This window comes from Nomascus leucogenys, chromosome 16 (genome assembly GCF_006542625.1).
Source record: "Nomascus leucogenys isolate Asia chromosome 16, Asia_NLE_v1, whole genome shotgun sequence".
In the NCBI taxonomy this organism is placed as follows: Eukaryota; Metazoa; Chordata; class Mammalia; order Primates; family Hylobatidae; genus Nomascus; species Nomascus leucogenys.
The window spans coordinates 92,374,351-92,392,759 of record NC_044396.1 but is presented as its reverse complement, the minus strand read 5'-3'; the positions used below and the strand labels follow the sequence as shown (position 1 = coordinate 92,392,759).

Sequence of the window (18,409 nt, the reverse complement as noted above, 5' to 3'; positions counted from 1 at the left end):
GCCTCTTCACAGTTCTGTTACAGTTCTTTCATCCCTCACCAGAAGAGGATTTTGCACATGAAATACTTCGTTCCCCTTTTCTTAGAGTTCTCCGTCCATTTGTCCATCCATCTCTCCACTTATCTGTTTATTCTTCTGTCTTGTTCCAAAAAACCTTTTGAGGCAGCTTACAGAATTAGAGAACAAACAATAAGCAGATGAAAAAACTGGACCAAGATTAGAAAACAAGGGTAAGAAGCGAGCTGCACGGGCGATGAGGCCAGGGTGAGATGCACGTCTTTGGCCTCGTGAGGTTATACAGATGGTGGCAAGCTCGTCCCTGAGCCTCCCAGCGGTGCAGGGGAAACAGGATTTGTGGGAGATGCTCACTCCCTGTAAGCTAAACAAGTGGTTTCACAGAAGCCCAGCTTTTCCGGCTATTGAGATTTAGGAGAATATTTTTTGAGTGTTCTGTGAAGTCAATGAATATTTTATATTTATTTTTTTTCTGCCAGAGTTCTCTGTTTAGTTGGTTATATTCTTTAAATGGAAGTTGCTCCAAAATGCTTGCCCATGTGCGTTTGGTGGCTGGGGAATCAGATGCTTCTGCTTATTGATAGTTGGTCAGAAATAGAAAATGACAGGCATAGAAAGCATACTATCATTTATAATTTTTTTTTTTAATGCTGTGTGGTTCAGAAAATGTTTTTGCGTAGTTGATCTCCTTTGAGGATGCGGGGTGGTTTCTTGCTAACATAAAGAGCTTCAAGCTGTGAGAGAATGCGTGCTGACTTCACCATTGCCTTCAAGACAATTGAGCTAGTTACTGTAAATATGTTACTTTTATGTAATGCATTTCATGTTCTTCAATAAAAAGTTTCAAAAGGGAGGAAAACTTATTTTGAGTTAGCTAACATTTAATACAATGTTTTGATAGCAAGGCTATATAGGAAACATATAAGCTGTGAAGACTAAACACTTACATTATTTAAATTTCAGTAGGGCATATTTAAGTTTTATCTTATTCATGCTCCTCTTTAACAAAGAAATAATACAGAAAAAGCAAAAGATTATTTATTTTCTTCCTGTCGGTTTGCAGGTGCCCTCACCACCAATGGCATCAATCCTGACACCAGTACTGAGATCGGACGTGCTAAGAACTGCCTCAGCCCTGAAGACATAATCGACAAGTATAAAGAGGCAATTTCCTATTACAGCAAGGTGATTTTATGGCTTTGTGAATTTTTTACACAGTTGTGTTGTTTTAATCAGAAGTTCCCATTTTACATTGTGTAATGCTGCAGTGTCTGTTAATTATTTATTTCTGTAAGTATTCATGTCTTGCTCTCTAATGCATAATACTATATGCCTAAAATGTTTTCTTTTTCTGATTCAAAACAGTGTAGGTTTAGTATAATAAATTTGGAAAAGGGAGAAAAAAGGCTACCATGGCCCCCGTACTCACAGATAATGATTGTTAATATTTTATATCTATTTTCTGGTTCTTTTATCACTGCACATTATTTATATTATAAGAAATGGAGCATACTTATATACTGTGTAGTGACCCATTTTTTTTATTTGGCATAGTCTGTATTTTCTATGCTGTTGAAATCTTCCATGGCATAATTTTCAGTGACCTGTAGCGCATTCCATCTTATGGAGGCACCCTTCCTTTTAGTTTGGATTGAAAACAATTTCGCATTCCAAATGTACTTACTAAAACACTGAAGAAGAAAAGTTGTGCTGAAGAGTGGCATCAAGTAAAAAATGAAAGTCCTCTATCTCCTCTACTCTAAGAACTTGGTTTATTGATTATCAACAACTTGGTCCATAGCCTCCATGACCTTTATGCCTATGACACACACACACACACACACACGCCCGCACGTACACACATGCTCGCACACGTGCACACGCGCACGTACACACACGTGCACACATGCACGTACACACGCTCACACTTGCGCGTACACACACATGCTCACACACACACATGCTCACACTTGTGCACACACACATGTTCACAAACACACGTACACACGCATGCATGTACACACACATGCACGTACACATGCACCTACACACCCACGCTCACACACATGCACGTACACGCACGCTCACACATGCGCACACATGCACATACGCATGCTCACACTCGCATGCACACACATGCTCACACACATGCACGTACACATGCATGCATGTACACACACGGACGTACACACGCACACACATGCACATACACATGCATGCTCACACTCGCGCGTACACACACGCTCACACATGCGCATACACACGCATGCATGTACACATGCACACGGACGTACACACGCGCACACGCACGTACACATGCATGCTCACAGACACATGCACATCTTATTTATAAAAATGGGATCATACTATGTTATTCTGCACTTGCTTTACCCACTCAGCAGTATATCATAGACCACAGGTGTACTCTCGCCTCCAGACCTGCTTGCTTCTTTCAGAGCATGTGGAAAGGTTTTCTAAAATCCTGCTTGCTTCTTTCAGAGAGTGTGGAAATCCAAAATGTGGATGTAGTCATGTATTCATCAAGACATTTTGTGAGACATGCTCATAAACAGCACCTAGAACGAGATGAAATGCCTGCTCTTACAGATTTCACAGCTTGCCTTAATTTGCTTAATTATTCTCTTGTGGATGGATACTTAGGCTTTCTCACTTTTTCACTGTGAATTAGAAAAAATGCTTTACTGAAGATTTTTGCCCCTATATTCTTATATTCTTGTATCATCATTCCTTTAGGTTCAATTTTTCTAGAAATTTATCCTGGATATGATATTAACATTTATCATAGGTTATGTTCAAGTTACTCTCCAAATTCATCCTCTAATAGAGAGTGAAAAGATGTAGAATTATTTATTTCACCAATCCTGTTACTGATTATTATTTATTTCCATTTTTTCTTCACCCTATTGTAAACAGTTCTCTGATAAATGCCCCTATGCATACATCTTTTTGGATTGATTTTTTTTAAGGGAACAATTCCTAGAAGTTGACTTGAGTTAAAGAGTATATGTTTTTTTTGGCCTGGCACAGTGGCTCATGCCCGCCAGTAATTCTAGCACTTTGGGAGGCTGATGTAGGTGGATTGCCTGAGCTCAGGAGTTTGAGACCATCCCAGGCAACATGGTGAAACCCTGTCTCTACTAAAATACAAAAAATTAGCCAGATATGGTGGTGTGCACCTGTAGTCCCAGCTACTCGGGAGGCTGAGGCTCAAGAATCGCTTGAGCCCTGGAGGCGGAAGTTGCAGTGAGCCAAGATCACACCACTGCACTCCAGCTTAGGCTACAGAGTGAGACTTTGTCTCAAAAAAAAAAAAAGTATACTTTTCTTAAAGTGTTATATATATTCCTGTATTGTCCTCCAAAAAGGTTATTAACAATTTACTCCTCCATAAACAAACACTAGCTATTATTTTTGAAAAATATTTGCCAGTAGAGCTGAGTGCAGTGGCTCATGCCTGTAATCCCAGCACTTTGGGAGGCCGAGGTGGGCGGGTCACTTGAGGCCAGGAGTTTGGCATTATGCTTAGAAATATCTTTTTTTTTTTTTTTTTTGGAGACAGAGTCTTGCTCTGTTGCCCAGGCTGGAGTGTAGTAGCATGATCTGGGCTCACTGCAACCTCCACCTCCTGGATTCAAGTGATTCTCCTGTCTCAGCCTCCTGAGTAGTGGGACTACAGGTGTGAGCCACCATGCCTGGCTAATTTTTTATATTTTTAGTAGACACAGAGCTTCACCATGTTGGCCAGGCTGGTCTCGAACTCCTGACCTCATGTGATCTGCTCGGCTTGGCCTCCCAAAGTTCTGAGATTACAGGTGTTGGCCACTGCACCTGGCCTGCTTAGAAGTACTTTCTTAACGATAGAATAAAACTCTTTTCCTTAGTTTTTTAATCTCTAAAATGAGGATGATAACAGTACCCATCATCTCATAGAGCTGTAGTTAAGATAAGCTGAGATAATCTATGCAAACATATTTGTATTCACTGTTATTAGCATTTAAAATATTTTAATAATTATCTAATTATCTGTAATTTATTTTGTGTGTATTATGACATAAGAATACAATTTATTTTTTCCAGGTCATTACCTCATTGTCACACCACAGTGTATTGAATTCATATTTTTTTCTTTTTGATTTGAATTCTTACCTGTACTAAATACTTTCACATATTAACTTTTCATTCCTTTCTATGAATCTTTCTTTTCTTCAGCACCATATTTTATCTATTTTAGTAGTTTACTTGCTATCTAAGAGTGTTTCTTTCTTTCTTTCTTTTTTTTTTTTTTTTTTTGAGACAGGGTTTTGTTCTGTTGCCCAGGCTGGAGTGCAGTGATGTGATCACGGTTCATTGCAGCCTTTATCTCCCAGGTTCAGGGGATCCTCCCACCTCTGCCTTCCTGTGTGCTGGGACTACAGGTGTGCAACACCATACCCAGCTATTTTTTTTGTATTTTTTGTAGAGATGGGGTTTTACCATGTTGCCCAGGCTTGTCTTGAACTTCTGGCTCAAGCAATCTGCCTGCTTCGGGCCTCCCAAAGTGCTGGGGTTACAGGCGTGAGCCACTGCACCCACCCATTTTTTTTTTTTTTTGAGACAGGGTCTTGCTCTGTTGCCCAGTCTGGAGTGCAGTAGCATGATCACAGCTCACTGTAACCTCAAAATCCTTGACTCAATCAATCCTCCCACCCTCATCCTCCTACCTCACTTGGCCTCACTCAGATGACCAAGTAGCTGTAACTACAGGTGCACGCCACCGCGCCTGGCTAATATTTTATTTTTATTTTTGTAATGACGGAGTCTGTCCATGTTGCCCAGGCTGGTCTGGAACTCCTGGCCTCAAGCAATCCTCCCACCATGGCCTCCTGAGATGCTGGGATTATAGGCCTAAGCCACTACACATAACCTCCCAGAATAAAACATATTGAAAGCCCCATCAAAACTCCAATCTGTTTTTTTTTTTTAACTTGAACAAATTATTTTAGAATTTCTGAGGAATAATATATTAATCATACTGGCCATGAAAATTTGGATGGGAGGAAAGAATTAACAAAAAAAAAAAAAAAGAGGTTGAGTGCAATGGCTCATGCCTGTAACTCCAGCACTTTGGGAGGCTGAGGTGGGAGGATCACTTGAGCTTAGGAGTTCCAGACCAGCCTGGGCAACATGGCAAAATCCCGCCTCTACAAAATATACAAAAAAATTAGCCGGGTGTGGTGGTGCACACCTGCTGTCTCAGCTACCAGTGAGGCTGAGGTGGGAGGATCACCTGAGCCTGGGAGATTGAGGCTGCAGTGAGCTGTGATCAAGCCACTGCACTCCAGCCTGGGCAACAGAGCAAGACCCTGTCTCAAAAAAAATAACTTTTTCATGATTTCATTTTAAATCTCTTTGTAATATACATTAAAATATGTAAATTTAACCAAAAATATGTGGGAAAAATTTGTGATGACTTTTACTCTCACGTCAATAGAAACTGTTTTAAGAGTTTTGAAGGAAAAATGGCATTTCCATACAATCAAGTCCCTATGTTAGTTTTTTCTTGTGTCATGAAACAGTATATACAATTGATAGATTTCTGACTTCATTGTTGGTATTTAAGCAAGTATAAATAGCTCCTTTTTCTGATCATCTGTGATAACCGATATTTAATATAACACAGATTACATGTACATTATGTGTGTGGAAAGGGGAGGAATGAAGCCTACCCTTTCTGGCATAGTAATTATAAAACTGCTTGTCCCACCTTATACATGATTTTAGTGAGAAAGATAACCAGTTGCGCCTTTGCTTCTTCATGGTTGGTAAATAGACTAGACTGCATGTTCATTAGCAGTGATGCCACACCAGGCCTCTAGTGGGTCTCAGCAAAGGCTTGTCGATTATATGCATTGGTTTTCACATGTCCTAATGCCTGAGCAGAAGAATATTAGTGTATTTTTCCTCCCAATCTCTGTTTCTCTTCAGGTACTAGTATACATGGACAACCTCTATAAACCCTTTCTTTAATTTTAAATTATGCAACATCTGTTGAAAATCAGTCCAGTTGGGATAACTAGGAAAAAAAATAAAGATAAGGTTTAGAGTAGAAAAGAAAAATGCAGAATGGCTAGCATGGAGGATTTTGCAGTGGAGGCTTGGGAGGGAGAAGGGCCTCGGAGGGAAGGAAGGAGATCCATCCATTTGAACTCTTCTTTTTTGGAAGAGTTCTGGAACCTGAATCCTTCCTCCTTTCCCTGCTCCCAGGTCTGGAGCCACATGGTGTGTAAGAGGGGCTGGGGGTGGCTCTCCTGGCTTGAAGCTAGGAGAACTGGGGATGAAGCTTAAGAGATACTCCCCAGTTTATTGCGTAGTTGAGTGAAATTCCACAAAGCCTTTTCCGTTCCAAACGCCCTCATTTGTTCTTCATCTCAGGAACCATAATAGGAACTGAGAAGTAGGAACAAGCAACTCTGAGACAAAATCAGAAAGCATTGAACACACAGGGAGCCAGATTTTTTGCAACTAAGTAAAATGAATTTACAACAACTGCATTAAAGCTGCAGGTGTGAGAGTTTCTAAAAATGTTTTAGAGTACTACAAGGGATGATAAGCAGAAATGAATAGCAAAGTATCCATTGATAATATTTTGAAATTTTGCAAAATAGCAAGCTACTGTGGTCATATTATTTTAATGAATGCATACACATTTATGTGGCATTCATAGACTCACTCAGCCACACCAATCGCTTTTGCTTCCATAAAGGATAGACTTTCTCACAAACAAATTCTCTGGCTTTGGTGGGGAGGTGTATTAGTCCATTTTCATGCTGCTGATAAAGACATACCGGAGACTGGCAATTTACAAAAGAAAGAGGTTTAATTGGACTTACAGTTCCATGTGGCTGGGGAAGCCTCACAATCATGGTGGAAGGCAAGGAGGAGTAAGCCCTGTCTTACATGGATGCCAGCAGGCAAAGAGAGAATGAGGAGAGGACTCCAAAGCGGAAGCTCCTGATAAAAACACAGATCTCATGAGACTTATTCACTACCACAAGAACAGTATGGGGGAAACCACCTCCACGATTCAATTATCTCCCACTGGATCCCTTCCACAACATGTGGGAATTGTGGGAGTACAATTTAAGATGAGATTTGGGTGGGGACACAGAGTCAGACTATATCATTTTGCCCCTGGCCCCTCCGAATCTCATGTCCTCACGTTTCAAAACCAATCATGCCTTCCCAGCAGTTCCCCAAAGTTTTAACTCATTTCAGCAGTGACTCAGAAGTCCACACTTCAAAGACTCATCTGAGACAAGGCAAGTCCCTTCTGCCTATGAGCTTATAAAATCAAAAGCAGGCTGCTTATTTCCTAGGTACAATGGGGGTACACATATTGGGTAAATACAGCCATTCCAAATGGGAGAAATTGGCAAAACAAAGGGGTTACAGGGCCCATGCAAGTCCGAAACCCAGCGGGGCAGTCAAATCTTAAAGCTCTAAAATGATCTCCTTTGATTCCATGTCTCGTATCCAGGTCATGCTGATGCAAGGGGTGGGTTCCCATGGTCTTGGGCAACCCTGCCCCTGTGGCTTTGCAGGGAACAGCCCCTATCCCGGCTGCTTTCATGGGCTGGCATTGAGTGTGTGTGGCTTTTCTAAGTGCACAGTGCAAGCTGTCAGTGGATCTGCCATTCTGGGGTCTGCAGGACGGTGGCTGTCTTCTCACAGCTCCACTAGGCAGTGCCCCAGTAGGGACTCTATGTGGGGGCTCCGACCCCATATTTCCCTTTTGCACTGCCCTAGCAGAGGTTCTCCATGAGGGCTCCACCCCTGAAGCAAACTTCTGCCTGGGCATCCAGCTGTTTCCATACATCTCCTGAAATCTAGGCGGAAACTTCCCAAACTTCAGTTATTGACTTCTGTGCACCCACATGCTCAACACCACATGGAAGCTGCCAAGGCTTGGAGCTTGCACCCTCTGAAGCCATGGCCTGAGCTGTATGTTGGCTCCTTTCAGCCTTGGCTAGAGTGGCTGGGACACAGGCACCAAGTCCCTAGGCTGTACACAGCATGGTGACCCTGGGCCCAGCCCACGAAACCACTTTTTCCTCCTAGGCCTCCAGGCCTGTGATGGGAGGGACTGCTCTGAAGACCTCTGACATTTTCCCCATTGTCTTAACATTTGGCTGCTTGTTACTTATGCAAATTACCACAGCCAGCTTGAATTTCTCCTAAGAAAATCTGATTTGCCTTTCTATCGCATTATCAGGTTGCAGATTTTTCAAACTTTTTTGCTGTTTCCCTTTTAAAACTGAATGCTTTTAACAGCACCCAAGGTACCTCTTGAATGCTTTGCTGCTTAGAAATTTCTTCCTCCAGATATCCTAAATCATCTCTCTCAAGTTCAGAGTTCCACAAGTCTCCAGAGCAGGGGCAAAATGCTGCCAGTTTCTTTGCTAAAATGTAACAAGAGTCACCTTTGCTCCAGTTCCCAACAAGAACTGAGATCTCCATCCAAGACCACCTCAGCCCTCTTTCATTGTCCATATCATTGTTCATTTCATTGTCCATATCATTATCAGCATTTTGCTCAAAGCCATTCGACAAGTCTCTAGGAAGTTCCAAACTTTCCCACATCTTCCTGTCTTCTTCTGAGCCCTCCAAACTGTTCCAACCTCTGTCTGTTACCCAGTTCCAAAGTCGCTTCCACATTTTCAGGTATTTTTTTCAGCAACACTCTACTTTTGGTACCAATTTACTGTATTAGTCTGTTTTCATGCTGCTGATAAAGACATACCTGAGACTGGGCAATTTACAAAAGAAAGAGGCTTAATTGGACTTACAGTTCTGTGTGGCTGGGGAAGCCTCACAATCATGGCAGAAGGCAAGGAGGAGCAAGTCAGGTCTTATATGGATGACAGCAGGCAAAGAGAGAATGAGGAAATGCAAAAGCAGAAACCCCTGATAAAACCATCAGATCTCATGAGACTTATTCACTATCACGAGAACAATATGGGGGAAACCACCCCCGTGATTCAATTATCTCCCACCAGGTCCCTCCTACAACATGTGGGAATTATGGGAGTACAATTCAAGATGAGATTTGGGTGGGGACACAGAGCCAAACCATATCAGGAGGGGTATCTGGAGCCCTGTGCTGGGGGAAGTGCTGTTGTAGTTATTGAGTCCCAGAAGCACAGCCTTTAGAATGTGACAGAAAAATCTGAACCCTCTTTTGACTGAGGCACTTCCTTTACACCCTGCAGTATAAGAACGCGGGAGTGATTGAGTTGGAAGCGTGCATCAAGGCTGTACGTGTCCTTGCAATTCAGAAACGGAGCATGGAAGCATCAGAATTTCTTCAGAATGCAGTTTACATTAACCTTCGACAGGTGAGTGTATGTCTACCTATAAGTGGAAGAGTTAATCCAGTTCTTGTGGAATTGATTCACTATGAATTCAGCTTATTTCGTTTTGCTGAGGTTCAGCATGCCATGATAAAAACTGTTGAATCTTAACTTGATTTCCAATTAACGTAGTTATGTGTATATTTTACTTCTTTCATTGTGGTATTTAACTTTCAAAATTCAGAGCTTGCTGTCCTTTGCATTTGTTTGTGTTTTACCAGCTTGGCAACCTTCAACAAACTTCACGCCTCTTGTCTTGACATTGTCACTCATGAAGTACTTGCCATTTGTAACCCTGTTTGGGGTGTTGGGTTTATAAAACATGCAATTTGTTAGAGCACTTATATAGCTCCTTTGACACAGTGGTAACCCAGCAAATAATACCTAAATCTGAATCTAAATGGATTTTTGATAAAACAGTCACCAAAACCTTTAGTTGTGGATTGATCATGCTAAATCCTAAAATTGATAGTCTTAGAAGGATTTTAGATATTTAGTTAGTTTAACTTGGATCTTTATAGATTGGGAAACTGAGACCAAGTTAAACAATTTGCTTAAGGACACGAGACTAGTATGAGAACATAGATCACTGTAATTCAGCAGATACTTAGTGAGGAGGGCGTTGTGCTAAGGGTGGGGGAAAGAGAGCTGAGGCAGGCAGATCCTGTCCTCATCCATCTGACAGTTTTGTGGGAAAGGCGGACATTGAGCAGTGGGTAAGTGGAAAAAAAATTGGAGGTACAGGTGCCAAGGGAGCAAGTGGCAAAAGGATTTAACTTAGTTTAATGGAGGTGGAGGGTGTGGGGGCCAGGGACAGTCTCTAAGTCAGTGAGATTAGAAGTGGGCCTTGAAGGATGAGTAGGAGATAGCCAGGTAAAGAGGAGATGGGAGAAGGTCATTCAGGAAGAAAATGGCTCAGCATGAGTGATGCCCAGAAATAGAACACATCACCGGGAGAGACCAAATAAAGTCAGAGATGGCGGTGGGGGTGGAAAGATGGGGAGATGGAGAGGGAGGGGAGGAGAGGGAGGGAGGGAGAGAAAGAGAGAGGGGTAGGGAGGACAGAGTCTGAGCAGGAGGGCTTTCTTGGCCAGGTGAAGCATTTGGGGCTGCTTCTAAGAGCGGCAGGTTTTAAAAGCAAGGTCTTGGCCGGGCGCAGCGGCTCACGCCTGTAATCCCAGCACTTTGGGAGGCTGAGGCAGGCGGATCACGAGGTCAGGAGATTGAGACCATCTTGGATAACATGGTGAAACCTCATCTCTACTGAAAATACAAAAAATTAGCCAGGTGTGGTGGCAGGTGCCTGTAGTCCCAGCTACTCAGGAGGCTGAGGCAGGAGAATGGCGTGAACCTGGGAGGCAGAGCTTGCAGTGAGCCAAGATCACACCACTGTACTCCAGTCTGGGCGACAGATCGAGACTCTGTCTGAAAAAAAAAAAAAAAGGCAAGGTCTTAACATCAGGGACTGATGCGACCAGATGTGTATGGAGTGGAGGGAGAGGGAGGGAGGGGGCCCATTGCAGAGGCCCTTGGGGAGCCCAGGCGAGCAGTGCTGCCAGGTTTCCCAAAGGACTGGGGCTGTTGGCGGGAAGGCCAGCCCATTGGGAATGTGCTTGGGAGTCTACATGGAAAGGGTTGGCGGCCGGCTGTGGGTCGGGTGGAATGGACTGTTGCTCTGTTAGGTGCCCGATGGTCAGGCTGGGCTCTGAGGAGGGCAAGCTGCAAGGCAGTGGTGGAGGGAAAGAGGAGAGGTTCAGCTTCTCACGTAACGAGAGAGGTGTGGGTCTGGGGGCTCAGGCAAGAGACAGGGCATGGGGTGGAGGAGAGAGGAGAGAGACTTTCAAATCAGTTTCTCTTTTGAAGACACAAAAAAGTATGACTAATAATAAGACACTCATGCTTATCATCCAGATTTAATATGTTGAAATGTTGCCACATTGACTACAGAGATTCTTAATTTTTTCAATTGAAAGCAGATAACCTAAGTAGAAACAAAATAACAGTTCACCACCATCTCAAGAGTTGGTCCATATTTTGGTGCTTTATAATGTTTATAGCCATAGTCTATAAAAAGAGAGGCGTTTTAGCAGGAGAGCTGGGCACACAGACTGGATACAGACTGCTGGGGTGGGCTTCCAGCCTCACTTGCCTTGGCAAGATGTTTAACCTCTGTGTGCCTCAGTTCCCTCTTCTGTAAAGTGTATTTACTGCCCCTTGGACCCGTCATCTTGGCTAATTTCCTAGATTAGACGTTGGCAGGGAGGCCGATAAGTCAAAGTGGCAAGTGTCAGTGTCACACCAAAGGGAGAGACCAGAGCAGAGTAAAGCCCACGAACCGAGTAAAAACAAACACCACAGTCCCTCAAAGCTGTAGGCCACGTAGTGTAAGGGAAACAGCACCACCACTGGTGCAGTGTGTCATCAGAAGAGCATTAGGAAGAGGTCCGTATCTTTCAGTTTATGTTGAAGTTTCTGGTAAAGATGGGCAGAAGTGGGAACCTGACACTTCAAAGTGGAAGCTTCAGTTACCTGGGCGCCCAAGGGGAGGTGTTCTCCCCGGTGATGCCGGGCAAATGAACCAACAGCTGGATCATACTTCTCATTTGACATGCTTTTTGGGGGACCAATGAGGGGTTCAGCACTGCGCCGGGCCACAGATTTGCAGGGCCAATGAGGATGTGGTCCCTGCCCCGGAGCCTGATGCTCTAAGTGCTGAGGGTGGAGGGCTTCCTGGAGGAGGTGCTCTCCGAGGAGAGTGAAAAGTACCCAGCAGAGTGGGGCTGAGGAGCCTCTGAGCAGAGAGACTGGGTGTAAACATGTGGCTGGGTGTGAGCTCTGAGCACAGAAGTCACTTGGGGGTCATAGCAGTTGTGTTTGTGAGGGACACTGTGGGGAAGAGAGGCCCCAACGCGGCTGAGGTCAGTTCCTGTCATAGATCTTGCATAAAAGTCATCAGGTGGGCAAGAGAGAATCCCTGAAGGAATCTAAGCTGGGAGTCACAGTGGAGTCGAGCTGTCAGATGGGCTCAGGTTCACACCCCTGCGTTGCCACCTGTTAGCTGCGTAACCTTGAGCACAATCACTCAGTGTCTCTGCCTCTTAATAGTATGGTCTGTAAAATGACAGGATAACAAGCTCATGTGGTCACTGGAAGGACTGGCCTTGACACCTCCTGCCCAGTACTGTCTTGATGCCTGCCCCATAAAGTGACTCTGCGATGGGCAAGTGTTATGATCAGATTGGAGGGCGTAAGGAGACATCTTTCGTGACAGTGGAGGGTGGACTGTGCTTTTAAACGGACCCTCCGAAGGCCTGAAGCAGTGGAATTGCAGACAATTTGGTTGGGAGCCGGGGGCAGGGCTTTGAGACTGGCTTGCGGTTAACAACTGGAGTTGCCTTTGCAAGTTAATGCTGCTAAATTGGGCATGCTGGGAATCTGTTTTCACTGGTGGGTATAGAAACACACATTTCATAAAATAAAATGTTTTCACTTAAAATGTGAGGACATTTTGTTCCTTGGAGCAGCCTGTCCTTTTGCTGTTTGCTCTTTCTTCCTGTGGACCACTAGAGGTCAGCAAAGACACGGCGAAAGGGGAACAGCGCTCTTCCCATGCTGGGCAGGCGGCGACAGTGCAGATGTGGTTCCGTGGCCCTGTGAGTTTTCCCCAGCATGAGGCTTGGCTTGAGTTGACTCATCTCCATGTTTGTTTGCCAGATGGGCAGGCGGCAAGATAATGAGTTCTGGTGGGATTTTATAAGAACAATAACGAAGAGGGGTCTGTAGTTTTTCTGAAATAGAACAAGCTTTTGATTCTTGATCGAGTATGTTCCATTGTAGAATTGATGAGTTGTTATCTATTCCTGGAAATGACTTTGGCTAATATGGAAATTTTGAAAGGAACTGAGATATGATTATTGCAGGTTCCTTCTGCTTTAAGAATCCCTGTGCAAATATGAAAACTGATAAATAATACATCTGGATTTAGTGGTATTGGAAAGGGTTTTTTCATTTTACAGAATTCACTGCTGAGTTCCTTCTCTTTGTGTGCAGGGATATGGATTGACCTGTCTTTAGTTGTTTAGGTGAGTGGTTTATGATAATTATCTAAGATAATTCACAGATGGCAGCAAACACCTCATTTAATAACTGTCTACCTATACATTTATGGGTTGGACATGTGGATTTTACAGGCAAATAGTGAGGTACAGGTGAGGTGGAAGAAGCATGGACTTTGTCCCCCCAGATTTAGGTTGAAGTTGCCATTTCCTCACTGTGCAACCTGGAATAGTTATGTAACCTCATTAGCCTGTTTCCAAGTCTATAAAATGGGAATGATAGTTGGGTGTGGTGGGGGGCACCTGTAATCCCAGCTACTCAGAGGCTGAGGCAGGAGAATTGCTTGAACCCAGGAGCTGGAGGTTGCAGTGAGCCGAGATGATGCCACTGCACTCCAGCCTGGGTGACAAGAGCAAAACTCCATCTAAAAAAATAAAATAAAATGAAATAAAATAAAATAAAATAAAATGGGAATGATAATATTCACTTCTTTCTAGATTTGCTGTAAGTTGTAAATGATAGAATAATGCATATAAAGTGCTAAGCACTGTGTTGGCTTTTAGAAAGCATTCAGCAAACATGTCTGCCTCACGGCTCACTGGTTGTATCAAAGGGATGCAGGCAGCTCCTGTTTGTTGAGGACCCATTAACAGACAGTTTACAGGCTTGTGAATTTTGTTATTTTCTTTAATCCTTGTAATTCTGTGTTTCCAGTACAGTTATTCTTGTTTGTAGAGGAGGAACCTCAGGCTAAGGAAAGGTTGTACAACTTGTCCAAAGCCGGACCATAATTTCAGAGGGGAAGGGCCTCTGGGAGGCGTGCTGGTTCTCTCTTTCCTGCCCTCACTCACATGTTCCACACCAAAGGCCAGGCACTCGGCACCGTGTCAGTCGTCTGCTAGCCTTGAGTGTTCAGTGGGCAGCAAAACAGACGTGCTCTCGCACTGACTAAGCTTCAGGTCTAGAGGGGCAAATGGGTACTGAGCAGATAAACATAAACATAGATAATTGTAAATTTGATGCAAGGAAAATAACATGCTCTGCCTTGTAGACCTGGGGAATTTTCTAGTCAGGCCTGCTCTAGCAGTATTAATCCCGTAAAATAAGCTCTGCTGGCACACAAAAAAGATGAAAAGGCAGAGCCTCTCCGTTATCGGATAAGCTGAAACTCATTGATAATATGAGTGATTAAGCAGCCAGCTTGTTGCATGCATTTAGCTAGATGCTTTTGAGATATTGGCCACAATCATCACAACTTTGCAAAGTACTTCATTACCCTCCATTTTAAGGATGAGAAATTGAGGAGAGGAGTTTTCCATGGCTCCAGGATTGTCTTGTAGATACCACCATTGGTATTTAAACCATTTGGGTTCTAAAATCCAAGCTCTATGTACCACATCAGGTAGTTTCCCCCAAACTACCCAAATGATTGAAATTCACTTTCTTAATTCTTTTTTTTTTTTTGAGATGGCGTTTCGCTCTTGTAGCCCAGGTTGGAGGGCAGTGGCGCGATCTCGGCTCACTGCAACTTCCGCCTCTTGGGTTCAAGCAATTCGCCTGCCTCAGCCTCCCGAGTAGCTGGTATTACAGGTACCCGCACCACACCCAGCTAATTTTTGTATTTTGGTAGAGATGGGGTTTCACCATGTTGGCCAGGCTGGTCTCAAACTCCTGACCTCAGGTGATCCGCCCGCCTCGGCCTCCCAAAGTGCTGGGATTACAGGCGTGAGCCACCACGCCCTGCTCACTTTCTTAATTCTTTTTTTTTTTTTTTTTGAGAGAGAGTTTCGCTGTTGTTGCCCAGGCTGGAGTGCGATGGCACGATCTCGGCTCACCGCAACCTCTGCCTCCTACCCAGGAGTGATTCTCCTGCTTCAGCCTCCCAAGTAGCTGGGATTAAAGGCATGCACCACCACACCTGGCTAATTTTGTATTTTTGGTAGAGATGGGGTTTATCCATGTTGGTCAGGCTGGTCTCAAACTCCCGACCTTAGGTGATGCACCTGCCTTGGCCTCCCAAAGTGCTGGCATTACAGGCGTGAGCCACCACACCCGGCTCACTTTCTTAATTCTTAATTAGTCAAAAATGGCAAGTGACAGTAAGAGAAAGTGGTAGTAAGGAATTGTTTGAAAAACTAGAAAATAATCTGACTTTACCAGATCAGAGACCATACTCTAGGATCAACGCGCATTGAATCTAACACCCTTTGCCTCCCACAAACCAAATATTCAGGAATGATTCCGAGCCATTTGAAAACATTTTGGCTTATGATACTGCTGACTAAGACCTGCCACCTCTTTGTTCCTGGTTAATTTTCTCTTCAAAGCCATTCAAATTTTATGCAGGCTACTCTGTTCAGATGTAAGAATAGCCTCTTTAAAATTTTTGATGCAGTTCCTTAATGAAGCTGTTGCTAAGGAAACCCAGGAAAAGCCTGCTAGATATGCACATAATAATTGCAACCTCAAACTTTATGTCAATTTAAGCTGAAAATCAGAGGCACGGGGAGATTTGGGAAAGGCTTTTTAAGATAGAAGGGGGAAAGTAGTAGGAATGCAGCTTAGCTATGGCTGAAACAGTTCAGTCCAGCCAGCAGGGTGCGTGGCTTTCAGAGATTGTGAGGAATTCATAGTTCTCACAAAGAAGCTGTTGGATGGGGAAGGAGGAAAGTCAAGTTCCTTATTAGAGATGTAAAAGGAGAGAGAGGGAACTGAGACATTTCTGAATGAACAAGAGTCTGGTATATTGCACCTTGTCTTTAGGAGAGAGTAAGAGGCATATGAGGAAATCTCTCTTGAGTGAGCAGTCAAAGCTGCAGATATGAGCAAGCCAGGTGGGCCTCCGATGCCCCGCTGGGCTGTGGATGGCAGCTGCCTGCAAAGTAGTGGGAATCTTTGACCCAGTCCTTAGGTTGGAGTTTCAGATCTCCATTTGAAGCCCAATAAAGTGAGGAAAGAGGGAGAGGACTAACATAAAGGAAAAGCCAGAGCCTGGAGAATGAGCCCCATATCTGTGCTGTGGGTTGCTCTGTTTAACCCAGGAAGGCACTGAGAAGGGTGCTCCTGGATGAGAGTGGTTCTTCACAGCTTCCTGCATGGGGACATGCCTGCAGTTGGTGCAGATACTTATTTCGTGGGCATTGATATTTATCTTTTTTTATTTATTTATTTATTTAGAGACAGGGTCTCACTTTCTTCCCCAGACTGGAGTGCAGTGGCCAGATCTCCCCTCACTGCAACCTCTGCCTCCCAGGCTCAAGTGATTCTCCTGCTTCAGCCTCACGAGTAGGTGGGGTTACTGGCACCCGCCACTACTGCCCGGCTAATTTTTGTGTTTTTAGTACAGACAGGGTTTCATCATGTTGGCCAGGCTGGTCTTGAACTCCTGAGCTCAAATGATCCACCTGCCTTGGCCTCCCAAAGTGCTGGGATTACAGGCATGAGCCACCACGCCCAGCCTTCTTCTTTATCTTTTTGCTTTAGCTGTTAGGAGCCTTAGAGCTGAGTCTCTAGCTTACCCTTAATAATTACACCTACTTCATGGCAGATATTTTTGTGATTTAACCTTCCCCTGGTTTCCTTTAACTAGAATTCTCATTTTCTCTTTACACTGATTTTTATCTTTTTTTTTTTTTTTTTGGTTATTGTTGTTAAATTGTATGTGTTTAAAAAATCGATTTTAGATCCTTTTTGAGAATGAGGCAGAATGTAAATAAATGCATAAACAGAGCATATTACAGACACTTACTGCTTTTAGAAATTCTAAGCTCTTTACCTTAGGGGTTACCTTAGAGCTGAGCTGAATATTAAAGTGATACATTTTTAACAGGAAAGTTTGGTAATGCATGCAGATTCTAGACTGGGGACTGTATCTTACTCATTTTTTTAGCCACTGTGCTAAGCACAATACTTGTCATAGACCAGGCACTTTTTTAATGTTTGTTGGATGCATGAAGTGGAGTCAGCTATGACTCATGCTCCATCCTGTGTCACTCGCCAGCATCAGCACCACTCACCTGAGTGGCCGTGACAGCAGTGACCATTGGTGGCTGTGCCACACCCGTGTCTGCATTTAGTCCGTAACCACCCCCCACCATGAGGGGTTGCTTTTATTGTTTTATATTTGTAATGTATAATATACTTTATTTTTACTTGGAAAGACTGCAGACCTTCAGAAAAGCTGCAGGAGTAGTTCGGTGAACACTTATATGCCCTTCACCTGAAAGGACAGTGTTAGCCAGGCGCGGTGGCTCACGCCTGTAGTCCCAGCACTTTGGGAGGCCGAGGCAGGCAGATCACCTGAGCTCAGGAGTTTGAGACCAGCCTGACCAACATGTAGAAACCCCGTCTCTACTAAAAATACAAAATTAACCGGGCATAGTAGCGCATGCCTGTAATCCCAGCTACTTGGGAAGTTGAGGCAGGAGAATCGCTTGAACCTGGGAGGCGGAGGTTGCGAGCCGAGATCACGCCATTGCACTCCAGCCTGGGCGACAAGAGCAAAACTCTGTCAAAAAAAAAAAAAAAAAAAAAAAAAAAGGACAGTGTTTGTCCTTCTGTGTCTAGATTACTCACTTAGCGTCATGTTTTCATGGTTCATCCATGTTGTGGCACGAATCAGTCCTTCATTCCTTTTTTTTTTGGGTGGAGTCTCACTCTGTTGTCCAGGCTGGAGTGCTCAATGGCACCATCTCTGCTCACTGCAACCTCCGCCTCCCAGGTTCAAGCAATTCTCCCACCTCAGCGTCCCGAGTAGCTGGGATTACAGGCGTGCACCACCACGCCCAGCTAAGTTTTGTATTTTTTTTTGAGACAGAGTCTTGCCTTGTCACCCAGGTTGAGTGCAATGGTGCGATCTCAGCTCACCACAACCTCTGCCTCCCAGGTTCAAGCGATTCTCCTGCCTCAGCCTCCTGAGTAGCTGGCAT

At 44.0% G+C, this 18,409-nt stretch overlaps 1 protein-coding gene across 6 annotated transcripts in view; it reads left to right on the top strand.

The window, feature by feature from the left end:
- The window catches only part of TRAPPC9 (trafficking protein particle complex 9), a 724,494-nt gene that overhangs the window by 51,448 nt on the left and 654,637 nt on the right, over window positions 1-18,409 (top strand). For all 6 annotated transcript variants that reach the window (XM_030795379.1, XM_030795381.1, XM_030795380.1 and 3 more), the window contains 2 exons: window positions 1,079-1,200; window positions 9,285-9,410. In XM_030795379.1, coding sequence (XP_030651239.1) covers window positions 1,079-1,200; window positions 9,285-9,410 — 248 coding nt within the window. The remainder of the gene's footprint in view (window positions 1-1,078; window positions 1,201-9,284; window positions 9,411-18,409) is intronic.